The following is a 22,006-nucleotide window of genomic DNA, read 5'->3' on the forward strand; positions in this document are numbered from 1 at the left end:
GTTCATAAGCAGGAAAACCAATCGATGATGTTAGAAATAAGGATAGTAGTTACCTTTGAGGGGCAGAGTTAGTGGTTGGGAAGGTGCATGGGGAGCCTGCTGGTGCTGGTTACAACGTGTGTTCAGTTTTTGAAAATTCATCAAGCTGTCCTAAGACTTACGTACATTTTCCTACGTATGAAAGTTTTCATATATACAGTTTAAGAAAAGAAATTGGCCAAAATATTGAAAAAAATCTTGCTATAGATCGAAGGTTTGTATCCCTCCCCAATTTGTATATTGAAACCCAATCCCCAGTGTAATGGTGGGAGATGGGGCCCTTTGGAGGTGATTAGGTCATGAGGATAGAGCTCTCATGAATTGGATTAGTGCCCTTATAAAAGAGACCCAGAGAACTCACTTGCTCCTTCCACCATGTGAGGATGCAGCGAGAAGATCCCCATCTACAAACCAGGAAGTGGGCCTTCACAAAATACTGAATCTGATGACGTTGATCTTGGACTTCCCAGCCTCTAGAATTCTGAGAAATCTGTTGTTTATAAGCCACCCAGTCTATGATATTCTGTTATAGCAGCCTGAACGACCTAACACAGATCTCTTCATTTCCTTTTTAGCAGAGAGGGTCACATTTCAAAATACAAAAAAACTTCGGTACTAAGGGCAAACAGAGAAAGAAAATATGAGGTACAAAATGTTTACAACCGGCAGGTCAGTTGTCCCATCATGGCTGACTCTGAGTCAGAAGAGGTTAGGTTATGCTGTGGTTAACAACTCCCAAATCTCAGGGGCTTAACCCAAATTTCTCTCTTGCTCATTGACATACGCCTAGCACATGCTGGCATGGGGCTTTGCTTGTCACACTCACTAGGACACTCAGGCTGAGTGAGGGAGGCTTCCTCCTGACGTGTGCATCCACAATCACCCCAGCAGTGGGAAGAGCACATGTTTGCCCCAAAGACAGACATGACCCTGCCACTCCCATTTCATTGGCCAAAGCAGGTCACATGGCCAGGCCTAACTCCAAAGGGTTGAGAGATATGCAGTCACACTATGGGCAGGAAGGAGAGGGGCTGGAAAGGTGGCAGCACTTCTGATGACCACATTTGCTCCCACGGCTCCCAGGCTCAGTCCCGTTCAGATTCCTGTCCATCACACTCTTCTCTCCTTCCTCTGTCTAGCAGGTGGTCATGGGAAAAAGCAAGCTGGATTTCCAGACTGCTGCCACTGCTATGGTGACTGATATCATGGATCATCTGCTCCCTGCTGCAGGGCAGTGGCCTTTTAACCTTCTGCACCAAAGAGCAGAGTGAAGTTGCAGCCTAACCAGATAAGTAACAGTCGGGCAGAGTGGCGAGAATCCTGTTCTGTCCAAACAGTCCCTGAGAATCCCCATCATGGTTGGTGAGAGGGCAGAGGGGATGTCGGATGGCTAGGTGTATCATTCTCTTACAGGAAGAGAAAATGAAGGAAGGAGAGTGGAGGAGTGAAAAGGAGAGAGCTAGAGGGAAAGAAAGAAACTGATGACGGGGTGAGAGGAAAAGAGTCAGAAGGAGAAAGTAAAGAAAAATCTTTCTGTCTCCCACCAGTTACGGATGTAAAGCTTTTATGTCTTAGATAGTGTGACTCTAGGCTTCAAGTAGTATTTTCACTTCTGCCAGGTTTTGATGAAATAAGTAGCACACTGGAACCCACTCTGTTTATTAACAAAGAAATGACTGTGTATGTATCTCAAGAAAGGAAGGCCCGGGAGGGTTCTATATTCTGCCAACACTTCCCCCTCTTTCTGCTGAGATGTGCAGGGTGCACCCAAGGGGACGTTCCACCGCAGGACTCTCGAAGAGGCACAGGCATATCCTGCACATTTTAGATGTGAGTCCCGCTTAGAAGCACATACCAAGATTGGGACAAATGTAGTTAAAGTTTTGGGTTTAACTCACCAACTGATGACATAATTAAATTTTAACTTGGGTACCTTAAAAGACACATAAAAAGCTGAAACATTGTGAGACAAAAAGTAGAGCTGAGAAGGGGTATGAATTTGAAGATGAATAAAGTCCTATGGCAACCACAGGACACCTGAGTTCTCTCTATCTAAAATCCATATCTTGTATTTAATTCTGATAGTGATAAGACTTGCTTATTACGCCAATTCCTTTTATTGTGAAAGAACTCATTCATTCAGTAAAGGCCAAGATGTCAGGGAGACATAAAAACATTTGATGTAATCGATGAAAAATGTCAGAAAAGGGGCAGAGCTTGTTTTAGCAAATGCAGTTTTGGAAAGTTTGTAGGTGCTAAAGAGGTGGGTGATTCCTCACACTTCTCAAACTGTTGCCAAGAGTCCTTTAATTGGCAGACTCTCCCTGCACATTCCAAAAGGACTTAAGTTCCAAAAATAGGTTTCTATAGAAACTTTTCAGGAACACATCTGCTGTGAAAAATAAGATGTTTGTAGCATCGGGACTCCAACCAAAGCATAAAGAGGAAGATACATTTAAAAATGCTTATTAAAGATTGAAAATTCTTCCCACATCAGGGAAAGGTGATCTGAACAGCTGTACAATTAGGTTCTGACTTGAAGCTTGAAGATAAAAAGAAAATGCAACCACTTGCATTTCTTGCTAAAAATAAACCAAAGGAGCTTAATTGAAAAGATATGCTATGGCAGCTGTTATTAGGTTTTAGGTCAAATAACCAATGGGTCCAACTCAATGTGAGACAGGGTAAGCCTCATTAAAAAGTGTGGCTGAAGAGGAGGCAGTAAGACCCGTATAAATTACTGCCCTTTGAGAACTGATGTGGATGCCTTCTTTCTTGTTGAAGATTTTAATTAGAAATGTATTCTTCTTCACAGATGCTTCATTGAGTTGTGTTTTAATTATAGACCTTGACAAAAAAAGCACAAAGAAGGGCAAACAGAGCCAGGCCCACAGACATCCTCAGTGCACAGTCTTGATGCAGCCTTTGCAATCGTAGCACCATTCTGGAACTCGCCGAGCCTCGCCGAATCGTAGCAGAGGGGCGGGATGTTGAAGTCAGGTGATTTCCAAGCCTACTTCTGAATTCCTACAAAGAGAGAAACAGAGAGGGAAAAAAAAAAGATTTTAAGATGCAAACAAAGCCCTACTGTGATATCAGTCAAGTACTGGGTCCCTGGAAGGAGGTATCTTGTTTTATTATCGAGATACAATTGGCACATAACATTGTATTCATTTTAGGTGTAAAACATAATGATTTGATGTTTGCATATATTGTGAAATGATTACTTCAATAAGTCTAGTTAGTATCCATCACTGCATTTAGTTACACATTTTTTTTCTTGTGATGACAGCTTTTAAGATCTACTCTCTTAGCAACTTTCAAATATACAATATAGTGTTGTTAACTATAGTCACCATGCTGTATGTTACATCCCCAGGACTTATTTATGTTATAAATGGAAGTTTACAGCTTTTGACCAGGTTCACTCATTTTGCTCACTTGTCACCCCCCAGCTCATCTCTGATAACCACCAATCTGTTCTCTGCATCTGTGCATTTTATTTTTTAGATGTCACATATAAGTGAGATCATATGGTATTTGTCTTTCTCTGACTTACTTCATTTAGCCTAATACCTTCAAGGTCCATCCATGTTGTTGCAGATGGCAAGACTTCTTTTTTTTTTAACAGCTGAATAATATTCCACTGTGTGTGTGTTTGTGTGTGTGTATATACACGTCAAATCCTCTTTATCCGATCCATGGATGGACACAGGTTGCTTCCACGTCTCAGCTACTGCAGATGCTGCTGCAAAGAATACAGGGTGTAGGTATGTTCGACTCAGTGTTTTCATTTCCTTTGGATAAATACTCAAAAGTGGAATTGTTGGATCGCATGGTAGTTCTATTTTAATTTTTTTTAGTAAACTCCATACTGCTTTCCATAATGGCTGCACCAATTTACATTCCTAGTAACAGTGTATGAGGGTTCTTTTCTCCACATCCTTGCCAACACGTGTTATTTCTTATCTTTTTGATAATAGCCATTCTAACAGGTGTGAGGTGATATCTCAGGGTGGTTTTGATTTGCATTTCCCTGATGATTAGTGATGTTGAGCATCTTTTCATGTACCTGTTGGCCATTGCATGTTATCTTTGGTAAAATGTCTATTCAGATCCTCTGCCAATTTTTCAATCAGTTTGTTTTTTGCTGTTGAGTTGTATGAGTTCTTCATATGTTTTGTGTATTAACCCCTTATCAGATGTCAGATACATGATCTGCAAATATTTTCTCCCATTTGGTAGGTTGCCTTTTCATGTTGTTGGTGATTTCCTTTGCTGTGCAGAAGCTTTTTAGTGTGATGTAAGGAGCTATAATTTTCTTGCTCCTTCAACACAGGCACATTCAAACACCCACCCTGGGCCAGGTGGCCCCAAGTTTGGTATAAGTCACAATTCCTTTCTTTGAAGGGTCAGACCAAGTTCATGATTTTCCAGAACATACACAAACTCTATGAGAGATAAACAGTGTTTATGGAGAATCAAGGCAGAATTCATGAAGGGTAGAATTTATGTAGAGCTGAGTCATATCACAAATGTATCTAACGTTTAGAGATACAACCATATCTACTCAGAGAAGGAAGAATGACAGAGATTCTCAGCTGGAGCACTGTTGCAGGAGCACTGCCCCCAACTCTCAGGGGGACCCTGAGTCTGGGTAGCTAGAAGGACCCTTCCCCACATGCAGCCACCTCCATTTACCCTGCCATATAACCACTTTCATTTTCCCTGTGAGCCACACATGGACAAAGTTGGGAAATCCTGCTTGGGTGGAGCATGAGGAGCTGGGTGACATGGCTGCACTCCTTTTTAGGTGGTCTCTGTTCCCAGATGCTTTTTAGCAGGTGTGAGGAGGAGCGGACAGGCAGCACGCGGCTACTCTCACGGTGGTTCCAGTGTTTCAAAGCGTAACTTCGGTTCCATTATAGAGGATTTCCACCTGTTGTTCAGGCTTTAGAATCAGTGCCTCCTGTGGTGAATCGTGAGCAACGTTTTGAGAGGTGGAGGTGGGTGTGGGGAAGGGGAACACTGGATGGAAGGAGCAACGTGGGGCAGGAGGGGCAACCAGAGGCAGCGCAGCGTAAGGCACATCTGTGTAAGAACCAGAAATCCACGGCAGCACGAAACGCCTCTGAACGACCATTTTACTTTTCTTCTTCTTCCCTTGCAAGCACTCTAACAATCTCCTGGTGACACCTTGGGCCTGTGTGTGAGAAGTGGGGACTTGCGGCTCACCACACAGAACCCTGGAACTGCGCTTTACAGAAGGTGACGCTGGCAGGAATGGGTAGGGGGATTGAGGGCAGGGCAGAGAATGGGGGTAGAGAATCCAGTGGCACGTTGTGGTGACAGATGAGGCGGGAGATGGTGAGGACCTATGTGAGGATGACGGCAGACGCATGGAAAGGAGGGAACACGAGACGATGTAGCATCAACAGGATTTGAGTGCAGGTGAGTAGGAAATGAGAGGGACAAAGAGTAGGATTGGGGAAATGGAAATAACTTCCACAGCCCAATTTCCACCGATAGATGTGAAAGAATTCTTGCTTTGACTGTAGGACACTAATTGCAAAATTAATAAAGCTGTTAGCTGCAAAAATAAATCTCTCAACCTCAGCAGCAGCCAAACCATTATTTATTTCTGTGCTCCTCAGGTATCTGGGCCGACATCCTGCTGGTGTCCCTGCACTGGGAACCCTCAACAAGGAGGCACACAGCTGGACGTCCTCCCCACAGCGGAGGGGACAATGGCTTGGAGCTCAGTGGTGCACCCAACGTGCCCCCGCCCTAGGAAACTGCTCTCTTGCGAGACGGGCTTTCTGTGTATATTTTAGAGCTGGGAATACGTTAACCAGCCTTCATTTTGACCGATTAAAAATAGTTTCAAGGTCTTAAGGACAGCACTCATACAGATATGGCAACCTTGGGAAAGAATGTGCTCCTTTTTCAGCTGAAATGACAGAAGCCATGTGAGTTCTTCAAAAGCAGTGACGCTGCCTAATTCCTCTCTGGGTTCTTGGTACCTGCACAGCTGCAGGTCTTGAGCAGGTACTCAGTAAATACTTAGAAATGAATGAGTGAATGAATATGAGGGTGTGTATTCCAGATGAGATGTAACCAGTCAAAAACATGCTTATCTATGTCTCTGGCGATCAATGTGTCCTGTGATATATTCATGGCACCATCCTACATGAGTCATGAGCTGTTGCCTCTAGCAATTAAACCATCACTTCTTTAGTTTGGGTTTTCAAGACCAGAACGAAGAGGCTGATTAATTTCTCCCCTGCCTGAGTTCAACCTTTTTGAGAAGCCAATGAAGACCACAGACTGTTCCCCAGAAAAATGCGGAGGTGCCCACGTGCATACACACACAGCCCCACTCATACTTCTGCATTCTATTTCAGGAGGTTCACAGACAGCCTCACCCAGGAGTGGATCCAGATATCACGGGGCCTGAAGCTTTCTCTTTAAGAAAAATAAATATGAATACAAAATTATTTGAGGTAGAGGGCCTTGGAAGAAGCCCCTCAAAGTGAGAGGCCCTGAAACGTAAGCTGTATTAACTTCAGGAAAAAATCCCCCTCTGTTCCACCCACAGTTCTGAATGCTGGACCTTGGTTCTGTGCCTGCAGTTCAAGAAGCTGTCATTCAGTGATCAGTGATGCCAGGCCAGGGGTCAGGCTGACCCAGGCAGGACTAGTGAGTCCTAAAGCGTAAAGCATTTGGTTGAGTTTATAATACATGCGGCTTCACAAAACTGCAGCACAGGTAACATGACTGTCCTCTCAGCCTGAAAAAAGTTCTTTGACTTTTTTTTTTCTTGAGGAAGATTAGCCCTAAACTAACATCTGCCACCAATCTTCCCTTTTTTGCTGAGGAAGACTGGCCCTGAGCTAACATCTGTGCCCATCTTCCCCTACTTTATATGTGGGACGCCTACCACAGCATGGCTTGCCAAGAGGTGCATAGGTCCACACCGGGAATCCGAACCAGTGAACCCCAGGCTACCAAGCAGAAAGTGTGAACTTAACTGCTGTGCCACCAGGCCGGCCCCAATCCTTTGACTTTTGATGACAGTTTCACAAAATTTCTTCTCTTTCTTCCAAGTTATTTGCCATAAAATTTTGCTCAAAATATAAAAGTTACCTATTAAACTACCATAGTGGATTATTGTTGGTTGCAATCGACTTAGTCATTCTTCCTTGGGTATTACTTTTTCCCCTCCTCCCCTCAAACACCTCAAAAACCTGTGAACGTAACTGACACATAGAAAGTATTTTGGCGCTGAGCCGCCCTCCTGTTCCTAGTGGACAAGCCTACATCACAGAATCTCATGGGGAGCAGCAGCTTGCACATGCAGCCGCGAGCGGCCCACCTGACCTGCCACTCTGCCCCTAAGATCAAGGTGGGAGCCTGACAACAGAGCGGGAGAGGGAACGGGTAGCTTGTCTCCACCACGCTGTGCTTTTATTATCCTCACCTTTTACCAAGTCGAGATCTTGATTAAAGGAGTCTGATGACATGTTTTTAAATATAAGATGGAAAAAAAGTTTCTCAGATGACAGAGTAATCAGTAGGCAGCTAACTTTGTACATTTCAGCTGTCACTACCACTGTGATACTGACGGAAAAGTAATTTAGAAACACAGAAAATAAAAGGACTTTCTCATAAAGCCCAAGATGCTCAAACAGCGAAATGTACAACTACAGCAGATTTCCACACAGTTAGAAGCAGTATTCAACAACAGAAAGTAATTTCATAAAGAAATTACATTTCTATAATGTAATGAAAATAAAAACTGCTTATACATGAAGTGATGACAAATAATCAATAGTAAGATAAAAGTTTACATACACACACACAGAACGATATCATTGACTTTAGAGAAAAACTTAGTATGGTTGATAGTTCTGGAAAGTAAACAGAAGGCTTGAACCTTCCCTAAACCTCTTAAACATTATCAAACATTATCAAAGTTATTAATCCCTGAAATTCAAGATGCACTTGCATCTCTATCACACACCAAATATGAGAAATTTTATTGTTTACTAAAACTAACCAAATGTCAACTCTCAGATTTACAATTTTTAAGGAATCAAATTCCATTTAGAAATGCCTTTTTCAAAACAGACAGAAATGTGAAACAAGGCAAGATATGACCTTTGTTCAATCAAAAGGATCCATGTATTTATCCAGTTATGGCAGATGAAGGACACACTGAGAGAACATTAACTTTAAGATGGGCTTTTTTCCTCCTTGTAAATCTCACTTAATTAATAACAACAATTATTATTATTATTATTATATATCATATATTATTATAATTATATCAATATATTATATATTAATATTACAATATTATTATTGTTAATAATTATTAATAATTTCTAAATATATTTACTTGCTAGTTCTTAAACACATTCTACTAATTTGAAAAGTATAGCTTATCAAATCCTATTAGTGTAGTAAACCTGTTAAAGTAGAACAAATATATATACCAAAAAAAAAGAAACACTCAAAACAAAAACAACTTAATGTTCAGAAACTTTAGGGATCAGAATGGAATACTACTCAGCCATAAACAAGATGAAGTCTTGCCATTTGTAACAATGTGGATGGAATTTGACAGTATTATGCTAAGCAATATAAGTCAGACAGAGAAACCCAAATACCCTGTGATTTCACTCATATGTGGAAGATAAAAAATAATAACAACAAATACACATATAGACACAGAGAACAGATTAGCAGTTACCAGAGAGGAAGGGGGGCGAGGGGAGGGCGAAAGGGGTAAAAGGGCACATGTGGACGGTGACAGATGGCAATTAGACTTTGGTTGGTGAACATGATGTAGTCTACACAGAAATCGAAATACAATGATGTACATCTGAAATTTATATAATGTTATAAACCAATGTTACCTCAAAAAAAAAAAAAAAGAAAAAAAGACAAACAAAGATGGTAACACTCATCTATCTTTAATTATTTCCCCCTCCTCTAGCAGTTACATGTATATCATTGGGAAAGGAAAGAGGCCTTTAACCTGAGCACATTTAATGCCCTGAGGACAAAGGAGCCCAGTTCCAGTAGCAGCTCTAATCCCAGCTCCAGCTGAGGATTCTTGGGCAAATGATTTATCCTCTTTTTGTCTCCATACAAATCACATGTAAAATGGAGATACTGTTAGTATTTGCACATCATGGGGTTGTTATGAGGATCAAATGAAATGTATATTAAGTGTCTTGAACATTTAAAACTCAATTAAGATGAAAATATTCCATGGTATTTTGTGGTTCCAATGGAATATGCAAACTGCCTGAGACAATCTCTTGTAAAATTACAAAGTCACTTTTTCATTTGCTTTTCAAATATGATTAGCTGATTTAAGCTGTTTTTGTTCCTTATACACATCATCAGGAGGCACATGGTATAATGAACTAGTGCGGGTTTCAAATCTGGCAGACCAAAAACTGAAGCCAAGTTCAGACATTTATCTGCTGTGTGACCTTGGGCAAGTGGCTTAAGCTCTCTAAGCCTCATTACCTCTTCTGTGGAGTAGGGATAACAAGATCCACCTTAAGATGTTGTTGAAAGGGTTAGAGATAATATGCCTGGAGTCCAAGCAGAATGCCTGGAATACATGTTTAAATAAAGGGCTACTATTGTGTTACACTGCAGGAGCGTGGATTGGAAAACAGAGAAGGCCAGAGCCTCCCACAGCCCTTATCAACAGTCCAGAGATGAGGACGTCCTGTGCTGGATAGCATCCTCATAAGCACGAACCCATGAGCGAGAAGCTGAGTGAAGTCACTGTCCCTTACTTCCTGGGCTCAATCTGCAGAGGGAGCCTTCTGGAAAGGCTCTTAACTAGAATCATCCCATATAACAAGAGAAACTTGGATTCCACAATTTGTGAAGATGGATTCAACCATCAGATGTGCCAGGCGCCTATTTTTAAATTGACTTTTTCTTCACTATCTAATAGGAAACTAACAAAAAAAAAAAACCCAAGAAAAAAGTCACTGGAAATCCCACAACTTTACATAAAACCTTTCTGCCCTTGCTCTGCACCTTGCCTGAAACAACCATCTTTCCTCTACCCATTCTCCATGCCAGGCCTCCTCATTTTCTCAGGCCTCAACCAGTGTGCAGCCCCAGACAGGTTAGGTGCCCCGCTCTGCAGGCTGCGCGTTCTGTTGGCTGGCCCTCATCAAGCGCTTGTCAAGGGTAGTGAATAGCCTGTCTACTCCTATGTGATGCTGTGTGTGTTCTTTCAGAGCAGGGCTGACCTCTCTCCACCAAGAAGACATAACACTTATAAATATATACGCACCCAACACAGGAGCACCAAAATTTGTAAAGCAACTCTTAATAGAACTAAAAGAAGACATCAACGACAATACAATAATAGTAGGGGACCTCAACACACCATTAACACCAATGGACAGAACATCCAGACAGAAAATCAACAAGGAAATAATAGAATTAAATGAAAAATTAGACCAGAGCAGGGCTGACCTGACTCTCCAGTGTATGCCCAATGCCTGGCACCGAGGGGGGGACAGCGTCAGCTGAAAGAATATTTGCATTTCTACTTGCTCCTTAGTACTATATATTTAGGTTTTATATGGGTACAAATAGTCTTTCCATATGAATTGCCATGTACCAATTCTTGTTTTTCTTATTAGATTGTCAGGTAAATAGGATGTCGAGTCAAACACCATCAACAATACACAGTATAAATACAACAGCATCGTTGGGGAAAAAACCTAGCAGCAGAGAAGTAGCATGGTATATGAGTTTCCTACTGCTACTTTAATAAATCACCAAAAACCTCAGATCTTAATACAAATTTATTCTCTTATAATCCTGGAAATCAGAAATTCTAAAATCAAGGTGACGGCAGGGCTGCATTCTTTTTCGGCAGGTCTAGGGGAGACTGTTTCCTTGCCTAGCTTTTAGAGGCTGCCTGCATCCGTTGGCTTGTGGCCGTTTCCTCCATTGTCAAAGCCAGTAGCACAGGCTTTTTTTAGAAGGACCCTTATGATTTACAGTGGACCCAGCTGGATAACCCAAGATAATCTCCCCATCTCAAGATCTGTAACTTGATCACATCCCTGAAGTCCCTTTTGCCATGAAAGGTACCACATTTGCAGGTTCCTGGGAATAGGATGTGGGCATTTTGTGGTGGTGGTGGGCAGGGCAATATTGTGCGTACCGCTCATGGCATATCTGAACCCCCAAGTTCTCATTATCCCAGCAGAAGATGTGCTCAGTTCAGGCAGAGCTGAACTAGCTGCACCAGAGAACACACTGCAACAGAAGCCTATCGCTCTACACGTTTACAGGGAAAGGGGCACAGGGCGCCTCCTGGGGACTGCATGCCTGGCTGGCCATGAAGCGTCCTGGTGGAGGAAGGCAGGGGCCTTCCAGGCTCAGCCTCTGCTACCGCCTTTTCCTTCCTTTGAGCTAACGCAGACCTACCAAGCCAGCTGCTTGAAAGAAACTGGGCCTCCAGGGCCACCGATATTTGTCCCACTCATAGCTCTTTCAGCCAAAAGAAATAGGGACCTAAAGGAGAGGGGACCTAGGAGGTAGACACTCAATGTTCTCTGAAGGGAGATTTGCATCTCTACTTGTTCCTTTGAATTCTATCTTTATATTTTCATACAGTTGCAAGTATTCTTTTCTTGGGACCTGGATGGGCTTGGCCTTCCAATGGAAGGAAGACATGCCCTTCAGAGGCCTTCCTCACAGTTTCTCCTCCTTCTCAGCAGGAATGTTTATAAATTGTAATCTGTGATACAGCCACAGAACCAGAAGCATAAGGACCTAGCAAGAATGGTGGAGGACAGGCTCTAAGCAAAAATACTAAGTAGAAGCAGCAATATTTATGGAATGTTCACTCTAAGTACTTAAATGCATTCTCCCTTTTAGTCCTCCCAACTTCCCAGGGAAGGCATTAACATGAGTTAATCCCAATTTTAAGTACTCGTCCAATTTAGAGGGTAGGTAGAGAGGGTGAGGCAGATAAGAGGCTTGGCTTTAGTCATACTAAGTTCAGCCTTGGTAGTGACGTACCAGAGATGCATCTATAAATGCAATATAAAGAAATGAGAAACACCACGGCACTGCATAATTTTAAAATGATTATCAGGATCAGGATTCTCACCAAACAGACTTCATCCACTTTACTTGCCACTGCATCTCATGGAGGTGATGGTGTTATTTTGTGTTTCCCTACAGAGGCCATTCCAGGAAAGCCACCCTCAGGTCACGCAGAGACATTTCACGCTACCAGTCTTGCAGTTCTGAGCCATGTCGAGACTTTGTAAATGTGACCTGTAGATGGCATAATGCTGGGTTTTCTCTGAATACACAGGCAGGCGCCCACATGCACACATACTTGATCTGCTCACATTAGAACATGTTGCAAAATGTGTTTTAATGAGGAACAGTTGGTATGGTTCTGCTCAAATAAAAGATATCCCTGTAAGAGAGTTGCCACCTGTCTTCCCATCTTGCAGTGCAGCTTCTAAATGAGTTCTTCTGTCCCTGACACCTGCAGGTGTTGCCAGGGCCCTGTAATGGCATTTCACGTGCCAGCTCCCTTCCTTGGGATGACAGACAACCTCGTCCCTATGCTTCATGTCATTACCAGATACTAGGACATACAGCCGATTAAGGGTGCCAAGTTACCTTTCTCCACTCTTCTTCTAGACATTCCTCAAATTGGGAACATCTTCATATCGTATAATTAGGAGTGCCCAATTATCTCCAAACCAGAGATATTAGTATTTTCTAGTTCTTAAAGTCTAAAAATGTTATATGCATAGTCCATTAGCATTATAGGTACACCCACATGGAATAGGATCAACAAATTAAACTTGGAATCAATTATGCCTTTTCATTTATTCAGGGAGAACATTTACATTTTAAAACCTCTGCCTCAGAGTTACACATGACAGCACAGTACTGTCAGCCTTTTATCACATTTGGGCACGAGCAATTCTAAATCAGCCATAATTCATATGTAATTTTTCCCTCCTCCTCTCACCTCAAATGTATAATTGCTATTAGGTCATTAAAATTGCAAAGAAAAAATTTTAAACTGAAATATACACACACCTAAAAATCACTATAATCCTGGTTTTTTTATCTTATTTTGGTGACAGAAGAGTAAACACAAGCCGTTGCTAATAAGCCCAAACATAAATTATTAAACTATCTACCGTATGATCAAATGCATTTCAGATTATATTCTGAATTAATTTTGCCTTGACGTCCACCCAAGGAACACATCTGATGTGCCCCCCTGCATGGTCGTGGTGATCCCTCTCTTTCAGGATGCCCAAATCTCTGACTTGAGTTGTGCCAAATGAAAGAAAGAGATGATCATATCAAAAACCAAAGCTCGGCATCCACCACTTACCTAAACATTATTTTCTGTAAGATCACAATTCATCCGACTCAAGTGATGTGAAAACAACTCTTAAGCTCTGAACTTTTTAATGGATTCACAATATTTCCTATGTGTAAATTTTTCTCATGCCTCCAAGACACTTTTAGAGCTTATAGTGGAAGCAAACAGGGATGAAGAAAAAATCGTTTGATAGCTTGTAACTCAAGATAACTTAGAGTTTAGAATTTTTTTTTTTTAACATCCGAGCCTGAACATATGGCCTATGCGGAAAACCTATCGAAACCAAATATGTGATCAATGCAAGGAAATTATGTTAAAATATACATTATGCAGTGCAGTATACTATCAGAAAAGAACCTCAAAATCTCCCGATTTTGTAAAGTTTGCTTTGAATACAAAATTATCTCCATATCTGAAACCTGTTTCTATCATAATTGCATTTTAATCCTCAAAAATATAAACTTAAGGAAGCGCTTCTTAATGTAAACATACCGGATGCAAACTGCTGGATTAGTTCCTGATGACAAAGAATGAACAGAGGTGGCTGCTCAGTCTCTGTAAGGCGTTCTCCACCACCCAGGTGTGGCCTTCTATCTGAATACCTTCATCTTTTTTAACCTTCTTAATCTTTCTTTAACATAGCACCAAATATCCATTCAAATGGCTTGCACTTTCCTCATTTTTGGCTTGTTACATTTACCAAAATAAGCAGGTGGAGTGTAGGGTGGAAGAATTTGATCTAGAATTAACAACGGTATAAAAATCTTTGCCTATAGTAATGTATTGTCATTTGTTTGTACATAAACTCTTGAGTTCTACGAAAAGCTTTTTTAGAACCTTTTTAGTTCTAAAAAAAGCTTGAGAGGTTGCCCAAGCTTTGCTAAAAGGTATGTTATCAGAAGTATGGCATCTTAACTGGAGATCCATTTCTTTTTACTTCTTCATTCTTATTTAAATTTTTTCCTCCAAAGAGAAGGCACACAGAAAAGGTTTTCTTACTAGCCAAAATTAAGGAAAACCCAAGTTATTTATTTACTGTGTCAAAGTTTGGAAATCTAGAACTTATGTAAGTCTCTCTTCTGCTAACTAAATATCAGCCACAGATGTATAGACAAGTATACACACACACAGGCACATGAAATAAAGAAGGACCAAGAGGCTCACTTAGAACTATGGAGTCTGTAATCACAATGTTCATGATAGTGGCAGAAATCTGAACTCATCTATTCCAAATATTGGCTGGAGATAAATAATACAAACTAAAGCTGCTCCACAGGTGTGGCAAAGCTGAAGAAAGAAAAAGTGAAGTGGGTCAAGATGCTTTACTGATGATGAAGTTTTTTTGATAATCTCTTCAACCACAACCCAAACCATCCTCATTCCACGGAGTGTAAACAGGAAGCTGTGAACTAGGATGCTGATGAACATAACAATTGGGTGTATTAAAGTTAATCTTCAAGTAATCAATTCAACTCAAAATAATTACTCCTAAGGATTTCTTCCAACTAGGTAACCATGAGAACGTGTTGGAGGATGTTTGTGTTTTAAAGGAAAAAGCAGCCATGTGTGATGTTAACTGCCATTACAACGCAACCCTCTCATCCTGTTCTAAGTATCATTTTCAGTGACACTGGAAATATGGTTTCAGCATCATTGAGCTCCATGAACTGCATAAAATGAATAAAGGAGACGGCAGGTGCTTTGTTCTATCTCAGAGTCTCATAAATGATGAGCTAACATGTAAAATGTTTCCTATAGATGACCAGGATGGTTATTCAGCTTGGAAAATTCAGATAAACTAGCTAAGAAAAATTACATGGTACATTCTTACTATAATTACATTAAACTCAGCCATCTGAAGAACGCTCACATTTCTATCTATTTTCCTCTCACTTTCAAAGGTCCATTATGTGTTCCTCTAAAAATCCATTCCAAGGCATGCCCCTTTTCCCTTTCTATTTCGAATATGGGTAATTTTTAAAAAGTAAAAAATAATGATCCTATCAAAAGTCACTTAAAATAATGGAGAAGATTAAGAAATTTAATTATTTATATCACTATAAAAGCATAGCAGGCAGCCTCTAAAATGGCCCTCAATGATCCTTACCTCCTGGTATTCACATCCTTGTGTAACACTTTCCCCTTGACTATGGGCTGAGCTTACTGACTTGTTTCTCATTAATAACACTTGACATAAATGATGGGATGTCACTTCTGAAATCAGGTTACAAAAAACTGTGGCTTCCACGTTTCTCACTCTCTCTGCTTCCCTGTTCTGAGGGAAGTCAGCTACCATGCTGAGAGTTGCCCTATGCAGAAGCCCACATGAGAAGGAACTGAGGGAGACCTCTGACCAACAGCCAAAAAGGACTAAGACCTTAATCTACCACACATGAAGAACTGAATCCTGTCATTACCACACAGGTGAACTAGAGAAGCAGATCCTCCCATAGCTGACCCTTCAGATGAGACTGCACTCCTAGCTGACATCTTGACTGCAGCCTCCTAACAGGTATTGAGTCAGAGGCACCCAGCTAAGTTGTGCCCAGATTTCTGATCCACAGAAGCTCTGGGATAATAAATGTTTATTGTTTTATGCTGCTAAATTTTCAGGTAATTTGTTACATAGTAACAGATAACTAATATAAAAAAGATGCCAGGTAGAGGGCTAGAAACCGATTCACACATATGTTGAAACATGATGAATAACAGAGGCATTGGAGACCAGTAGGAAAGATGGACTTTCAATAAAATTTTCTGGAACACCCGATTATACACACATAAAACAATGAAATTTGACCCCTATCTACCATGCTTAAAAATCAATTTCAGGTAGACTGATTACTTACTTGGGAATGGCAAAACCAAAAAAATTTTAGAAGACAGTATGGGCAGAAAATCTTTCTCACCCACAAGGTAGGGAAATAATTCTTAAATCACAAAGATAAAGGAAGTTCTAAAGGCACCAAAGAGAGGTTAAAAGACAAGCCACAAACTGGGAGATGACACTTGCTTCACACATAGCTGACTTTAGAATATATAAAGAAATCCTAAAAATCAATAAGAAGGTATCATCAATAAAAGCAAATGGGCAAAAGACCTACACAGAGTCTTTATTGAGGAGGAAATCTAAATAAATATATAAAGGAAACCAATAAATATATAAAAACATGCCAACCTCATTTGTAATTAGAGAAATACAAGTTAAAAACACAATGAGACACCAATTCACATACACCAGGCTGGCAAAAAAATCTCTGCCAATATCAAGTGTGGGTGAGAACGTAGAGGCACCAGACCATCTCGACACTGCTGCTGGTGATGTTCTAAATTAACCACTTTGGGAAAGACTGGGGCATTATCTAGTGAAGCGGAAGCCGGGCACACCTCACAATCCAGCAGTTCCACTCCTGGGTGTGTCACGGACACTAGAGAAATCACTGTAGGCACATGCCAATCTCATGTCCCCATCATGACTTATGTGATTTAAGTGAGAAGCTCTAGCAGGGTTTAGGCTAGAGAAGAGGGCGGGGAAGGGGTTGGCCAAAGGTACAAAAAGTAGCCCCAGGATGTGGGGCTGACACTTGATGAAAACATGAAGTCTCCAAGCTGTCTCCCTAACGACCTGTCTCTTCTCTTTGATGGGCCCCAGTAACTACCTCCCTCTTCTCCTTTAGCACTTCTCCTTTTCCACCTCTCAATTCCTAAGGTGTTCCCCCCACCTTTTAAAAAATAACTGGCCAATGTGGAAAACAGAAGGGACATAAACAGCCACTTAGTTGCCAAAACACGTATCCTCACTTTTTACTTGGACTCTATGGGATAAGATCAGTCCCCGTATTAGTTTCCTATTGTTGCTATTGCTGTTGTAACAAATCACCAGAAACTAAGTGGCTTAAAACAATACAAAGTTATCATCGTACAGTTCTGGAGCTGAGAAGTCCAAAATGGATCTCACTGGACTAAAATCAAGTGTGGTGTTGTCCTTATTCTGGAGGCTCCAGGGGAGAATCCTCTTCCTTGCCTTTTCCAGCTTGCATTCCTAGATGACCTCCTTTCATCTTCAAAGTCAGCATTCTCCTCACTACGACTTCTGATTCTCCTGCGCTCTTCCAGTTTTAAGGACTCCAGTGATTACACTGGGCCCTCCTGGATAACCCAGGATACTCTCCTGAAGGTCAGCTGATGAGCAAATTGAACTCATCTGCAACCTTAACACCCCCGCTTCCCACCCTGTAACCTAACACATTCACAGATTCCATGGATCAGGACGTAGACATCTTTGGGCGGCTGTTATTCTGTCTACCACAGGCCCCAAGAGTGAGAATGTTGAGTTGTTGGGTACATATACTTCAAAAACAACAGCCAAACTCTAGAGTACCTGAAATTTCCTAATAGAAGACCATGAGAAAGTCCCTTAACTTTTGTTCTGGATCCTTTATGTGAAAAATGAGGTTTTTTTTTTTTTAAACTAGATCCAACCCTTCAAGTTCTACAACTCAGTATCTAAAAACATGACACTGAGTTGTAGAGCTGGAATGCTTGGATCTATGATCGAAGCAGAATGTGATTTCTTGTGGGGCTACAGGAGGGTGGAAAGATGTGTAACCCACAAGCAAAAAAAGCCAGGATTTCACAGGTTGTGGCAGACTGACTATATTAATGGTCCCAACTCTTTATACTCCCTGTATCTGTGATTTCTGTCATATAACTTCACAGTGTTCTCCCTGGTCTTGGCCACGTGACTTACTTTGACCAATGGGATGTTATCAAACATGATGCCAAGGCTTGAAAAGCACTTGTGCATTTCTGTTTGCTGTTCTCGTTCCTCTGTCTTTACGAGAACTTGCCCAGGTTAGCCTGTTGTAGGGTCAGACACGTGGAGCAGAGCTGATGCATCCAAGCAGTCCCAGCTGTGACTATCTAGATCCGCCAGCTGCCAGCTGAACCACCAGACATGTTAGTGAGCCCCATCGAGATTAGAAAAGCTGCTTAGCCACTCTACAGTTAACTGCAGATGTGTGAGCGAGCCCAGCTGAGATCAGCTGAACCCCACTAAGGTTTTGTGATTCGTCATGAGGCATTTATAGTGGCAAGAGCTAATGATATACTACAGGATGACCAGATATTTGGTCTCGCAATCTTTTTCATAAGGGACACATGTCTATTTCCAGCCCAAGTATATCCATTCATTCATTCAGTAGACACTGACTGAGCATTTGCTCTCTGTCAGGCACTGCTCCAGACATTAAGGATAAAGAAGTGAAAAGGAAAATTTCCCAGCACTCATGGATGGGACTTCCATTTTATTAACTGGAGACAAAGAAACACATAAATATTTGGTATATCTGATGGTGAAGTGTATTGTTCAAGGGGAACAATAAAGTAGAGTAAGGACAGGAGATACTAGTTGTGAAAGATGGTGGGGGTTGCTATTTTACAGAAGGTTACTCAGGAAGGCCTCACTGATAAGGTGGTGTTTCAGCAGAGACTTGAATGAAGGAGATGATATGTGGGCATCAAAGAGAAGCACATTCTAAGCAGAGGGAATAGCAAGTGGAAAGGCTCTCCTGAGGGAGCATACCTGGTGTGTGCATATTCAAGGAGCAGCATGGAGGCCAGTGTTGTTGGCTGAGTGTGCTTGAAAGGGAGATGATGACGTCAGAGAGGCAACGGGGTGGGGGGTGAGGGAGTGGAGGGGCGGGAAGGGAGGCCAAGGCCCTAGGGACTTTGGCTTCTACTCTGAGCATAATAGGAAACCTAGCTGGGCTTTAATTTTAATTTTTTAATGTGGTAAGATATATAACAAAAGTTACCATTTTAATTGTTTTTAAGTGCACAATTCAGTGGTATTAATTACATTTGCTATGTTGTACAACTATCATCACTATTTATAAAACTTTTTCATCACTCCAAAGAGAAATTCTGTAACCATTAAGAAGTAACTCCCCATGTCCCTTATAATGTCTAGTCTACTTTCTGTCTCTACAAACTTGCCTACTCTAGATCTTTCCTATAAGTGGAATCACATAATATTTGTTCTTTTGTGTCTGGCTTATTTCACTTAGCATAAAGTTCTCAGGTTCATCCATGTGTTAGCATGTTTCAGAACTTCATTTCTTTTTATGGCTGAATAAAATTCCACTGTATGGATACATCAAAATACTAATATATCGAATGCATTCTGTTTATGCATTTGTCTGTTGATGGACACTTGGGTTGTTTTTACCTTTTGGTTACTGTGAGTAATGCTGCTATGAACATTAGTGTACAAGCATCTGTTTGAGTGCCTGCTTTCAACTCCTTTGGGTACATATGCTAGGTCACATGGAACCCTAGATGGTTTTGAGCATGAGAAAGACCTGATCTGATTTACAGAGAGGTAGAAACAGGGAAACCAATTAGGCAGACTGTGTTTATTTTCAGATAATATAGTAGAGAGCATGAAAAACCACCTCTCACAAGAACATTTAAAAGAAAAAGACTGTAGCAAATAACACTATCCTATACCAAGGATGCTTTGTAACTGTTCGTAGGAACTGCTCTCATCTGAAGGATAACAGAAAAGAAATAGCCGAAGTCACTGAAAAGGGAAATTTAAAAACACAATCACAAAGTATTTATTTTAGGTAACTATACTTTATAAATGCCGTTGCTGTCATAAACATGCCAGAAAAGACCAATGACCAAGTCCTCGTCTCACGGTGTATACTACGTGATTTGGGCAAAACATAAGTCATGCCCATGCACATGATAATGCATCTTAACTAACTAGGCCCAAACAAAACCTTTACTGACTACACCATGTCACCAATTTCACAACACATATTCACTGATTACTTCTTATGTGCCAGTTACTGCTGAATGCTTCCCATGCATTACCACACTTCATTGTCAAAACCACTCTATCAGAAAGATTCTATTACCCCCAGTTTATAGAAGAGGATGGTAAGTGACCAGCCAATGATCACACAGTTAGTAAGGCATAGAGCCAAAATTCAAATCCATACAGGATGACTCCAAATGTCATGCGCTTAAGGGATGCTCCATTCTTTCAAAATGGATTTGGCCAAGAGAGAAGCCCTGGAGCCAGGGGCCTTTAGAAGGAACACGCTGATTTGATAAAGTAAATGTGCAATGGTTCTTCGCTTTTTTTGTCCTTTGGACTTCTGTCTCAAGTGGTGGCAAATCTGAAAGGCACTGATCTTACTTTTGTAGGCTGACTTCCCACTAGATAACTGTTGGCTTGACATGTGCTTGAATATTTATGTTTCTCAGTAATTTTATAGAATTGCATTGGGGAGATAGAGGGACAGGAGAAAATTTCATTCTCCAAAGCCCTTTAAGTTTAAAACATTACAAACTATGTTAGAAAACAAAGAAATTTATGTTTCTATTATTTTAAGCATAATACTCTGAGTATGACAGGAGAAACAGGCTGTCACTTTCATCATTAGAAAGTAAAAGGAAAGAAAACTAAAATTTATGGTTAGAAGCATGCCCAGATCTAAAGTACTTATACCTACAGTTCCCATGAAAAGCATTTAAATTTGCAAGATTACTATCAGTTTAGAAAGGAGCTTTTGCAATCTGCTTATCAAGATGTTAAACGACTTCAAAGAGCAGGTTGGGTGGCTTGAGTGTGATTTTTTTTCAGCCCTTGAAGAATATACTAATTTCTTAAGTTGAAGTAACAGAAGTTATCAGCCTATTATGGACTCTCAACTTCCCTGTCTCTGGTTGAGAAACTATCCATTCCACCGTGTGTATCACTGAAAGCCAAGTCCATTCAACAAATACGTACGAAGCACCAACTCTGAGCCAGGCACTGTGCTGGGGCCTGGAGCTGGTGGTGACTAGAACAGACAGGGTGGCCTTGCTCTCATGAACTTTTCCTCACACAGACGGCTTTCACTGTTAGACACGTGCTCAAAAACTTTCCAACATGCATGGTAGAAACTTCTAGTATTCACCCATATCTTCTCCCTATTTATACAGAAGTATGTATTTCCCAAACTCGTGAAGTTAGGTGGGGCCATGTGAATAGTTCTGGACAATGGCTGTGAATAGAAATATCACCACTCCCATGTGGAGGCTGTGAAAAGCCTGGTTTCTCCAGCAATTCTCTTCCTGCCCCGGACAGCTACAGTCAACCTGGGTCCCTGAGTGACTGTGTGGAGCAGAAAAACCCCCAATTCCAAACTGCCCACTAAATGGTATGAGATGTGTTGCAGCGTGAGCAGGAAATAAATCTGTGCTGTGTTAAGCCTGAGATTTCCGGTTAACTTGTTACTGCAGCACAGTCTAACTTATCATGGACTAATAATACATGTGCTTTATTGTCTAATGTGTTAGGTACACTCCAAAACCCAGAGGTCCCACTCTTCATACTGAACATTATTTTACACTGCCTCCCGGCTGCCCACATCTGCTTATGGATGCCCAAGTAAAGCCAGATTTATTCCTGTGCATTCTGTCATGACTTACGTTCTTTACACATTGAGAAAAATGTCCTTCTTCACTTGCCTCATTAAGTCCTTCTCA

General features: G+C 41.1%; 1 protein-coding gene across 9 annotated transcripts in view; it reads right to left on the bottom strand.

The window, feature by feature from the left end:
• Positions 1 to 608: 608 nt before the first annotated feature.
• CDKAL1 (CDK5 regulatory subunit associated protein 1 like 1) overlaps positions 609 to 22,006 on the bottom strand; it is a 611,046-nt gene continuing 589,648 nt past the window's right edge. For all 9 annotated transcript variants that reach the window (XM_046640830.1, XM_046640826.1, XM_046640831.1 and 6 more), the window contains exon 16: positions 609 to 3,066. In XM_046640830.1, coding sequence (XP_046496786.1) covers positions 2,875 to 3,066 — 192 coding nt within the window. In that variant the 3' untranslated portion in view covers positions 609 to 2,874. The remainder of the gene's footprint in view (positions 3,067 to 22,006) is intronic.

Source organism: Equus quagga, chromosome 15 (assembly GCF_021613505.1).
Source record: "Equus quagga isolate Etosha38 chromosome 15, UCLA_HA_Equagga_1.0, whole genome shotgun sequence".
NCBI lineage: Eukaryota > Metazoa > Chordata > Mammalia > Perissodactyla > Equidae > Equus > Equus quagga.